At 30.0% G+C, this 13,314-nt stretch overlaps 1 protein-coding gene across 1 annotated transcript; it reads right to left on the bottom strand.

Moving 5' to 3' along the window:
• Nucleotides 1–5,576: 5,576 nt before the first annotated feature.
• Nucleotides 5,577–10,254, bottom strand: LOC112754180 (uncharacterized). The gene is made up of 2 exons (XM_029294016.2): nt 9,869–10,254; nt 5,577–8,743 (listed from the first exon to the last, which is right to left on the bottom strand). Exon 2 carries the CDS (start codon nt 7,036–7,038, stop codon nt 6,193–6,195), a length of 846 nt encoding a protein of 281 aa, XP_029149849.2. The 5' UTR covers nt 7,039–8,743; nt 9,869–10,254; the 3' UTR covers nt 5,577–6,192.
• Between the last annotated feature and the right edge of the window lie 3,060 nt (nt 10,255–13,314).

A 13,314-nucleotide genomic window follows, 5' to 3' on the forward strand; every position in this document is an offset into this window, starting at 1 on the left:
ATATTTTTGTATGAAAAAAATGTGTCTAATCAATCATATAATTATTTTTTTATAATAGCATACTTATATATTACAAAATTTACCAATGTTAAATTATTAAAAAAATTATATAATTAAAACTAAAAAGTAAAATCTTAAAAATTTTTATGAAAGTACTTGTATTTAAACGATATATGAAAAATAGAATTGAAATTAGTGTATCCAAGATATTAAAATTGTATATTTAAAAAATGTAAAAAAATTGGTGAAGGGACTAGTTTGGTGCACGACATTCAATTTCAGGAACTAAAATGAGTCATTTAATGCAAAGTGAGGGAATAATTTGGTGCATATACAACGATGACATAATGGATGACACGTGGACAAATATTGTTGCGACACGTGGCACAAACGGACACGTGGCCAAATAACATTGTGACACGTGGCACAACCATCCACGTAAGCATGCCACGTGTCACTGGTCACCACATCATCATACCATTACACGTGGCCAAATCATGAAGTGACACGTGTCACTTACAGTCCACGTCATCATGCCATGTCATCACATCGTTAATGGAAAATAGGTCAGGGACTAATATAATGCATTTTTTAATCTTAGGGACATAATTGGTACAATTGAAATTTCAAGGACGATTTTAGTGCATGACGCCAATCACAGAGACCATTTTAGGATTTAACTCTACTTTACTCACTAGTGAATTAGTAGATATAAAAATACCTTTTAATTTCTTTTATTTATTAGATATATATAATTATTACAATGCAAGATTAATAAAGATGTTAAGTATATGAATATCTTATTCTTTAATTAAGAAATTTTGGGTTTAAGTTTTGTAAATGGAAAAAAGAATATGTTTTTTATCCATATACATGTGATGAAGACTATTTTAGAAATAAAATAAAAAATATTATGGGTTATCAGAGTTTATTATCTTGGTATTATTTAGTTATCAACTCAATTTTTTAATTTAATACTCTAACAATATATTTTATCTCATATTTTTAAATATTTATAACTAATTAATAAATAATAAACTCTAATGAGTACTTTTTATAAAAAAATATTAAATCTATCTTTTTCTAATTTCTTTTATTATATCAGATAATACTTTTTATATTATTAAAAATATTATTTGGTTGAATGTCACTTTTCAATTTTATCGATATGATTACTTATTTTTTTTAATCTCAAAACCAAAAATTTTATTTATAATCTATTATATATAATACTTGTGTAATGCTTGAAATAATAATGATAATTTTAATGGTTAATAACATTAGACTAGTCTAATGACAATTATTTTTTTAATTAGACATATATATTTTAACTATTTTCTTAATTTAAACACTAATATATATATATTTCATCACAAAATCTAAATTAAACCACTACACTAGTCTAATGATAAAATCACATCCCTATTTACCGAGGACCATTTTTTTTTCAGAAAAAGAAATCCATAAAAGACCATTAGTTCTAAGTCCTAATATAGCTAAGCTAGCTGAATCAAAAACCATTTATAAGCCATCAACGCTACAATAGTACAACCCATCAAGAAGAGGGACATAAAATTTTTCTGCAACATCCATGTACAACCGACAAAATAGGTCTATTACACACCAAATTCTAAATATTCTAGAAAGCACTTTAGTTATTTCCTCTAACATCTCAACCGTTTCTATTTTTTTATTAGTATCTGGATGGCTATTATTTATTGTATAGCAGTGTACCAGTCAAGTACACTGGCATATGTGAAAGTCTTCCAAATTGTTTATTCTGGAAAAACATATAGATAGTTGTAAATTATAATGTAAAGCTGGCAGATTTGACACATTAATGATATTATATAATTTCCCTAAATGGAAACGTCACATGTGACGCGTTATTCTTATTAGTCTGAGATTGCTTGAAAGAAGAGAAGAAAGCGCCTCTGTTCATAATTTATTTAGTGCAAAGTTCACCGACAGTTTTATAAGATTTCAAGTTTTCAACATATCTTATCCACATCTTATTAGTATGTTCTGGGCTCAATCTCAATCATAAACATCTATAATAAGTTAATAACACAACATAATACTATTAAAACAAATTGTGTGTCAATTAATTATGAAATCTACGTGGCAAATTAAATGAATTGAAGTACATATCATTAATATTTGGTGGGACCACATGATGGGTGTGGAACATTAATACGAACGGTTCCGCTACGTTACCAACAGCATATCTGCCAACTTCTGCCAATTCTTATTTATAATTATGTTTCATGAAAGTGTGTTCGTGGATGTGTCTAATAAAAATATTTTTTTTATAATATTTTCTGGATGTGTCTCTTTATATATGTATTTAAAATAGAGCTGTCAAACGAGCTAGTCCAGCCCATTTAGGCCCAGCCCATTAAGTCCATGGGTTAAACGGGCTAGCCCGTTTAAGCCCACTTTATTCGCGGGCCAGAATTTTCTAACCCAGACCGTTTATGGTCAGCCCGATGGGTTAAACGGGCCAGCCCGTTTATCATTTTATTTTATTTTTTAAAAAATATTTTGACAAAAAATACCACTTTTAGGTCAAAAACTATTAAAAAATAATATATTTTAGTTGATGGGTCAGATTTTCGGGTCGGATCGGGAGAAATATTAGCTAAAAGTGCTACTTTTTTAAAAAAAAAATGTAAAAAAAAATTAAACGGGCCACCCGTTTAGCCCGCGGGCTAGCCCGTTTAACCCGTCATTTTTGTCGGGTTAATCGGGCTCAGCCCGTTTAGCCCGATATTTAAACGGGCTGAATTTTAGAGGCAAAGCCCGCCCATTTAAACGGGTAAACGGGCTGGCCCGATGGGTTTAGCCCATTTTGACGGCCCTAATTTAAAATATATTAATTATTAGACACATCCACAAATACACTTTCATAAAACACAATTATAAATAAGAGTTAACAGAAATTAACAGATAATATGTTGGTACCTATACTTTTCCTAATACGAAACGTCAGTGTGTTAATGAATTCGCATGTGGTCTTACCAATATTGTTAGTTTATACCATAAAGTTTCGTTAGTTCAATAAGATACTTTAGCCATTGAATCCATCAAAATTTATTTTCTATTCGTGTTAAGTAACATCCAAACTGACAAAAAATTGTTTTTTATATAATTACGAAAATATTTAGTAACAAAAAAATATTAAATAAAAATAGTTAAAATTTATTTTATTTAATATTTATTAATTATTGTAATAATTAATAAATATTAAATAAAATAAATTATAGTTATTTTTGGTTAATTTTATTTAATTATCAAATATTTTGAAAATGATTGATGGTGAATCATAATTCATATATAAAGGTACTGATTTTAGTCAAAATGCATGGTGAGCCCATGCTCAACTTAGAGTTTCCACTTTCCAAATAATATATAGAGTGAGACAAATCACTTTATTAATAGCAACATTTAGAAATGAATTTAGAAAATTTTAAATTGGATATTTAGAAATGAAAATGTTTGGTAACTAAAGAAAATCAGTTAAAAACAGCCATAATTTATCTTATTTAGCATTCATTAATTGTTGCGATAATCAATTAATACTAAATAAAGCAAATTTTGGCTGTTTTTTTTATAATTCGACGACTCTGAAAATGCATTTATATCGATTAAAAACATGGCGTAAATTTACAGAATTCTAAAATTGGACAAATTTATAAATTTACTCACAACATGCCTTAATCTTTACCAAATTACAAAAAATCAATGTTACTGTTGTTTGTGCATTATGGACTATTGAACTATTATATATCATCCTTTTTTCCCTAGGTTTCGTCTATTTTATTTGTTTGTAATGCATTAATTTCCATGCTTGTTAATATTTGAACCAATACATATTTGAAGAGAGGCTCCATCATAGCCGTATCAAAAACCCAATATATATTTGAAATTTTGAACCTAATAGTGTCCAAAACAAACATAACGGAGAAAGAAAAAAGATTATGTTATTTCATTTGGAAAAGTATAGGGTACCAACATATTATCTGTCAACTTATTGCCAACAATAATTAATTATTATATTTTAAATACATATATAAAGAGACACATCCAGAAAATATATTTATAAAGACACTTCTATTAAACACAACTATAAAAAAGACATTTTTATTAGATACATCCACGAAGACACTTCTATAAAATATAATTATAAATAAGAGTTGGCAGAAGTTGGCAGAAATTGGCAGATATGCTGTTGGTAACGTAGCGGACCGATTTCATTTATAGAAGAGAATATTACTAGTACAATATAATGCACTGATTCCTTAGTTACTTTCTCAACATATTTCCTCACTTATAAAGTCTGGTATATTAACTCCTTAGCTCATGCAAAATTTAATTAAAACTTAAAAGTAATGTATGCATCACTTTTTCCCTGCGCTACTATTTTCATATGTACCTAGAACGTGTTCAATCACCTATTTTTTCATAACCGATTTCATCAATTTTGGGTTAAAACCATAGAAAACAGTATTTTTATTATTCGGACTTCGTGATGTTATATCCTCTAGTCCTTTTAATAAATAAAAATAAAACATCCCCCTAGCTTTGTTAGAAATTTAACAAAATAAATCCGAATAATTTAGTTATTGAAATTTAAATTGCATAATGACTTGTGATGTTTTAATTCATAAGTCATAAATCGCAGCATAATTTTGCGATTTTTGGACAAATTTTAGCTTTAGCAGGTGTGATCGCAGTAGGTGAGGATATTAATTCTAGTTCTCATTTTTAGTACGGTTTAAGAGTGATTTTAAAAATATTAAGTTGCTCTTATTCAATGCGATTTACATGTATATTGGTAAATTATGGTGCCTCACTGTAATTTACTCTACATAAAAACAAAATATATATGCATAAATAATATTGGATCCAAGAAATTGATTCGTTAATTATTTTTTTTTAATTTATTTAAATAAAAAATCCATAAAATTATAAGGTCTTTCATTCCTAATAATTTGAACCAATAATATTAAGAGGCCAAGGTAATTATCACTCTGACTAATCCATTAGTAAATAGTCTTTCACTTAAATATGGTCATTAATGGCTTTTTGGTAGTAAGCAATAATATTTTGTACAATGATCCAGATGATTTTATGGTTTTTGGTCATGTCAAGAGATCCAACAAAATGTTTACATTAACTTTCATTTTAATACTCCGTTAAACAAAAAGTTAGGCTACTCATTTTAGATATTTTCGAAATCCATAGCTCAATTTGGTTAAGGAGTTTGAACTTTGAACTGTGTTTTCATGGGATTCAAACTTCAATATTAAAGCAAGGAACGAAAAGCATAGGAAGCTGTTACTTGCAAACACACACATATTTATAGGGTGCACAAGGAATCTCTAATTGACAAAGAAAAAGAGTAGATATAATGAAATTAGATAATGCACTAATCTAACTTCCTGTTGAGAAAGCACAACTTTGGCTTTACACTTAATAATAGCAGCAGATACAAGGGGGCCAAACAACTTCTTGAGGTAAACATAAAAATTTTAGAAGTGTAGATGAAAGTTGCCAAGGACTAAACAAGTTAAATGCAATTTTTTTTTCTTTTTTCTTTAAGATTTATATATTCCTAATACTTTCCAATAATCCTGGGTGGAGTGGTAAAGTTTTTGCTAGATCACAAGTTCAAATATCAAAACAGCCTCTCTACTTATGGAGGAAAGTCCATAGTCAATTTATTGTAAAAAAGTAGTACAAAATTCTGTGGTCACTGTAGTTTCGGTTATTAAAGGAGAAACCTTGGTCTCCCAAATGAAAAGTAGACTAATCAATTACCTGAAGAAACACATCTGCATCAGTCTTCACCTGATTCAACTTTGACTGCAACTTTCTTAAGAATTTTCCGTGAAGGATGTACTGCACAAAACACTGTCAATTGTTTCATAATTACATGTCATTCTAACTCATATACAGCAGATCCATACCTATTTACAACAACTTCCTAGTAATCAAATCACAAGGCTTTTCTCTTTCCAACCTGTATAAGCAAACACAATCTCTTGGTCAATAATCAAACAACTATAATTCAGTAAGTCTTCACAAATTACTTAACAGCATATTGGACTGTACTTCACCTTTGGGTATTTACTTGATATACTTTAAGACTTCGGACAAACCCAAACTCAAACCGTCTATACTGATTGATTACTTTTGAAATTGAACCTTTCTAGCTTTCACACGTTCAAAAGCCGAGATGAGATTAGAGTCTGGTGTCATTCCTTTGGAAGACATTTCCTTAAACAGTGGATCAGCTTTCTCCATAGCACTATATGTTACAGTATCTGGTTGTAATCCTCTGTCAACCATTTCATCGAAGAGGCGAACAGCATCTTTAAATTTAGCCGCCCTTATTTTACTATCAATCAAAACAGTGTAAGTAACAACATCTGGAGTTATTTCCATCTGCTGCATCTCTCCCAAAATGTCCCATGTTCTTTTTAAATTTGGAGACAAGGAATGCCTTTTTAAATTTGCTTTCAAGTTCCCATCAAGTAGAACTGTATACGTAACGAAATCAGGTTTTATCCCTTCTCTCTTCATATCCTCAAAGAGTTCATGGGCCTTTTGCAAGTTGTTCATCCTACAATATGTATTTATCATAATTGTGTAAGTTATTAAATCAGGCGTAAATCCTTTCTTGATGAATAAGTGAAACAAAGAACGAGCATATTCCAATTTCCCATCTTGGTACATAGCAGCTATTGCTTTAGAATACATTATTTTGCTAAGTCCCTCGTTAAGAGGCATCACTGTGTCTAGCAGCATAATAGCTTCGCGGATGTCATCTGCCTTGCAGAGTTTATCAAGTAACTTAAAACAGGAATCTTTAGAAATATTTCCTTGGTTTGACAGATCAAGGAATAGGTCATAGGATTTTTTGATAAGGTTTGCTTCACAATAGCCATTCACCATGGCGAAATAGACTTCAATGCTCTTATCTTCCAAGCGGTTAAAATATTTCTCGGCTTCCACACCTTCTCTGCTGAACATAAACCTTCAATGATCATCTTGTGTGTAATGGAGTTTGGCTTCACACCTTGAGTCTCCATATTCTTCAAAAGCTGAATTACTACCCCAGCCAAGCCATTTCTAGACAAACCAGCGGCAATTACATTATATGTGACAATATCAGGCTTCAAACCTCTCTTTTCCATTTCTTTGAACATAGCAGAGGCTTCATCAACTTTACCCTGAAGGAAGTATCCATTTATAAGGGTTGTATAGTGCTTAATATCTAAAACCATACGCTTAGCTTTCATGTCTTCCACCATGTCCACTGCATCGTCCACTTTCTCCAACTTACACAAAGCGCTGAATACAATGTTGTAGGCCACCTCATCAAGAAATATGCCTGATTCCTTCGATTCTTTGAACATCACATCCACCTGGCTAGTATAGCCCATCTCAAGATGCACTGAAGGATGTAGCTAACAATCACACAATTCGTTTTTATACCTCTTGATTGCATGTCTTCATGTAGGACTAAAGCTTTTTGCAAATTATGACTTTTACAGTACCCATAGATCAATGCTGAAAAAACATCCTGACAAACCAGCCCCTTCTCTTCCATATCTAAAAACACTCTCTCGGCTTCATCAAACTTCATCTCACGGCAAAATCCCCAGACAACGACTATGTAAGCATAAGGGTCTACAGGGACATTCACCCTTCTACATGCTTGGAGGACTTCATATCCCGAATCGGACATCATATTGTTGCAAAGCCCCTCAATATAAGCCGTGTAACAATACGAATTAGGCCTTACCCCGGCTTCTTCCATCTCCTTGAACACATGAAATGCCTCTTCCAGTTCACACTTCTTACAGAATGCCTTTATCACAATAGCATAAGTGTAATGGTTAGGACACAAACCCAGTCTCTTGAGTTGCATATAAATTGCCAACGCCATATCAACCTTACCATCCTCAACCATCCTATTTATAAGAAAGTTACAAATAAGGATATTCGGCACAACACCGCGCCTCCTAGTTCGGAACAAGAAATAAATGGCCTCGTCAAACATTTTAAGAACAGTACAAGCTTTAACATACGCATCAATCGCTCTAAGCATGTAATTGTGATTCCCACCATTAACACCACCATCATCCAATAGTAACTCAAACAAGTCATGGATTTCAAATGAAGGGTGCTGTTTAGACTGCAATAAGATCAAGAAACACGGAATTCAACCTTCTATTCAAGCCCCAGTAGCAGAAAATCCTGATGATTGCTGCATAGGTTGAAATGTTCTCAGGGAACCCCACAAATTGTTGTTGCTCCAGTTGAGTGAAGAATGAAAATGCAAGAGAAGGATCGTTATGCAAACTTTTCACAATGTGAAAACTTTCTTCTTTCATGTTGTCGTTGGTGATATTATTGCTGCTACAATAAGATGATGACGAAGAAGAATCCTCGCTTTCACTGAAATCGGTGTGTGAAACATTGAAGTGTGCAAGTGCAGCAGTTGAAGCAAACTTGAATTTGAACTTGAAGCTGTGAGTGAACTTGGTGATGGGGAACTTGAAGCCAAGCGACATCGAAGATTAATATTGAGCAACACCAACAACAAAACTCCGTTTTGTTCTGACAACAAAAACTGTGGCAGAGAGAGAGAGAGACAAAGCACCAGGTATTTAGAGTAACTGGTTAGGGAAATCAAGCTTCCGAAAACTGGACTAGACACTAGACATCAAACCTGGCAAGAAGAAATAAATATCAAATTGCAGACTGCAAGTTAAAGATATTCTGGTATGTAGTATTAGTTCTAATACAACAATCTAACAGCAAAACTTGATCATACTCAATTGCCATAATACCATCTATAGAATGAATCAAAATTTTGTACAACCTCAATTTTTGGCTTTACAACAGAAAACGTGCTTCAATGATAATCATACAATACAAAATCTTGTGCTGAAAATAAGCTAATGCAAAATAATCCAATGATTTTTTGTTTCTTTTCTTGCCTAATGTTCCAAATATACTACTTCTTGGCTCTATTATCAATGCCTAATCCAATTTTCTTTAACAAGCATACATAGTTTAACCTTTAGAACAAGTTCAGATTCATAGGAATTGGTATAAATAAAAACTATCAGCAGCAGCAGCAACAATAGATAACTAAATTAGAAGCAACCACAACACTTATAGCAGCTACAATTCAATAATGCACTGCAAGGATTCAGCTAAGCAGAAGCAACCGCACATCATTATCAGCTAAAAGCTAAGTAGCAAAAAAGAGAAAGCAGAGCAGCATATTGGTTCAACTAATGAATCACTAGTTGAACCGCTAGAATTGGTTCCACCTAAATAAACAATATAAAATAATCAAAAACCTAGAATCAAAATATAAAATACATATCTTTACTAATATTTTAAGAAAATCAGGTCTCAAAATCTAAAAATAACTAATAAAAAGACATAAAATTAATCAATACTAATACAATAGCATCTTAATTTGACACAATAAGAATAACAATCTATGAACTATATCCAATGGTGTTTCTAATGATGTATTTGACGAAACCATCCTAAAACAATATGAAACAGCAACAATATAAATCAGCAATTATCCTAAATTCACATAACCTAATCAACCTATCCCTATCCAACAATATAAATTATAAATTCACAGCAACCCAACAACATAGCACAGCAACAAAAACAATAATAAACACCAAATCAGTAAAAGAAAAAACAGCAATCCACCATTAAACCTATATATTACACTGCCAAAAATCAATAATTTATAATCAATAAGTATAAGGAAAAGTATAGGTAACCAACAACATTTTTGAACAACTAAAATAAAAAAACATACCTGACCGGCTGAATCTGATGCAGAACGCGGGCAAAGAAGAGAGGAACCAAGCTGTCCAAGCAAAGCGAAGCAGAGACTAGCGAGGGCGAGGCAGCAGCGACGGTGAGCTACGCCCGGACGAGGGCGCGACGACGAGGACGAGAGACGCAGACCAGGTGAACCACAGACAGAGGGCGATGACGCAGACCAGGCGAGCCACTGACGGAGGGCGACGTGGCATTGACGGAGACGTGGTGAGAGCCGGGGAGACGAGGCAGAGGAGCCGGCAAAACGTGGCAGCAACCGTGCAGTTGGGGTGGCCGGTAGTTTTCTTGTGAGTGTGAGACTGAGAGAGGGCCTTTGGTATGGAGGCTTGTGAGTTTGAGAGAGTTAGGGGGCCTTCCAGCAATTAGGTTTTTTATTTATTTTTTTTTTCTTTTTAAAACTTCCAAAATCTCTTTTTGGCGCGGGGGTGATTTTTTTAACGAATCCAAACCGGCCGGTTCAAATCAGTTTCTACCGTTTTTTTTGTCCAGTCAGATACCTAAATTTAATCGGCTTAGTAACTGGTTTTTCAATTTTCCAGTCCAACAGGTTAGTTCTATCCTTCTAACAACTGTGATTGAAATTACCATATTTCATGTTAAAATTACTAAAAAAAAAAATTCATGTTAAAAACCTTTTGTCAATTTAGGTAAATATTTTTTACTAAGGAACTATGTTTGGAATTTTAAGAATTCTCAATTTCATCCATATTAAATCATTGAAAAAAAAAAGTTGAATACATACTTTAATTCGACAACAAGAGAATTTGGTTCTTGTAATTCTTTGATCTTCCTCAATCAAAACTTTTTGATGGGACTGAATCGTAACTCTTATGAAAAAAGAGTTACAGAAGCAATTTTGATATGTTGGAATCAAAACCCTAAGATCACTATTTATATTTGAGTATGACATCTGTTTCAAATAAAATAGTATCTCCGATTTTATTTTTATTTAATTTTAAATAAAAATTAAAAATAATTTATTTAATTCATTATTTATAACAATAAATAAAATTATCATTATATAAATTATTTAAATTTGAGTTGATTTTGTATGATTCTTTTAACTTTGTTAATTTTACATCAATGATCATTTTTAGTAAGGAAACATCCTAATTTGTGCCCTAATTTTTCAATTCTTATTGGGGGCTAAAGGGAAGGTATATTAAATATTTGGTGCGAATTTGTTTCGTGCGATTGTGTGGAAAATAATAATAATAATAATAGAAAAAGTCCAGACTGTATATGTATTGTATTTTAAAAATTAAAACATATTTTAAAAAGATAATCAATGATAAATTGTAATTGAGATTAATATCAATAATTAATTTTTATAATTATTTTTATATTACTAAAAATTATATATAGTATTTGTTTTGGTATAAAAAAGTTGTGATTCATAATATTTTTGTGAAATTATATTGTATAGACATAAGATTAATTATTTAACAAATTAAATTTTAATTAATATATTTTATTTTTTACTCTTATTTTTATTCATTAATTGTTTTACTTTTTATATTTACAATAAATATTGAATATAAAAAAATATTGATTATTATATATTTTATTTATTTAGAGTCATAATTAAATTTAATATAATTATAACAAGTATCTACCATTAATGGTAACATGATACTATAATTTTAAGTTGTATAATATAATAAAAAAGAATGTAACAATTTATATCTGTTTTCTATATAACAATAATATTATATATATTTATATTTCTCCTCTTTTAGCTCTTTCCTAAAAATATTGGCGTATAATTAATGTAGATAACATATATACTGAGCAAGTATCTCCATTGAATTAATCATAAAGGTTAATAAAATATAATGACATAATTTTACCTAATTGTGACAAGTATCTCTATTAAAAATATTGGCTAATTATTACTGTGTATAATTCATGTGTGTGTATATATATATATAATAAGTAATAGTGAATTTTTACAATTATTTATCATTTAGAGAATTCATAATTTGGACATTGTTCTTTTTTTATTTTTTATTTTTCATACTTAATGGCTACTAGCTACGATTCTATCAATAGTGTTACCTATGGTAGATTATGTGATGAAAAAATTTAGAAAATAAAGGCAAGAATTATAAGGTTATGGAAAGTCTCATCCAAATTTGACAAGGGCATGACGGCTTACATAGAAATGGTTATAATGGATGTTAAAGTTAGTTGATTATTTTTCATAATTCTTTAAGTGATGCTAGGTTCAATTTATAAATTTTTTTGTTCATATTTTAAATTTATTTGATAAGTAAATCCTTACAATCAAAGACACTGCCATTTAATAGTTTTATAAGTGCTAATAGTTTTTATATTTAATTTATTTTACAGTGTGATAAAATTTATTGTTCAATCAAGAATTATTTGGCAAAGATATTTGAGAATGAACTGATTGAGTGGAAGGTCTACATCTTCTCAGATTTTGTGATTGAGGAATCAAGCGGAATTTATCTTATGACTGCACACGTGTGTAGAATAACTTTTAAGAAGGAGTCACGTATAATAAATATGGTTGATGATCGTAAAATTTTTGACAATCATTTTAATTTTTTTGCTCATGCTGATATATTGAAACAAACAAATGAACAATCTAACTTATTTGGTACGTAATTAATTTGTATTAATCTACACAAAATTATTTTTTATTTTAATTTTTGCCAAAAAATGATATAACAGCATCATTTTATCGATAATATAAATTTTAATAGTTTATTTATGCAAATGTTTAAAATTGTATTATGACTTTTTTAAAGGTATATCCTTTAATATAAAATAAATTGGTAAAATTTTTTTAATTTATAAGTAATTTATTATGTTATTTATTTATTTGTCCTTAATTTAATACTTTTATTTTTTTTTAATTAGATGTTATTGGACTCTTAACTGAAAAAGAAGAGCTTATATCATGATTAAAAATAGGAAGAAGTGACCACTACATTGTGGTTGATCTTCATGATTTGGAGTATATGAAATTTTAATATTTTACAATGAGATTTTATTTTGTAACAATTATCTATATATATGCAAAATATTTTATCTTTTTTATTATATATTACTACTTATTTCTCTTAATTCTTACTTTTATTTAGAAATAAGAAAAAATAAGGTGCATACTGTGAGATCAATTTACAACCCAATTGTTCAATTATCTACATAATCACCAAATAATCGAATACATACTTATTCTCCAATTTGCAAAATTTAACAAAGGCATTGGTAAACATATTGGTTTACCTTTTATTTAACATATTTGTTTATGTTCTATTTATAATCATATTATATCTATTTTTACGAATATATCTTTTTAGAAAATACTCTTAGTATTAGCATATGGTGTATTAAATAAATATTAGTGGTTATAAATTATGCAAATGTTTAAAATTGTATTGCGACTTTTTT

Source organism: Arachis hypogaea, chromosome 16, assembly GCF_003086295.3.
Source record: "Arachis hypogaea cultivar Tifrunner chromosome 16, arahy.Tifrunner.gnm2.J5K5, whole genome shotgun sequence".
NCBI classification, from domain to species: Eukaryota; Viridiplantae; Streptophyta; class Magnoliopsida; order Fabales; family Fabaceae; genus Arachis; species Arachis hypogaea.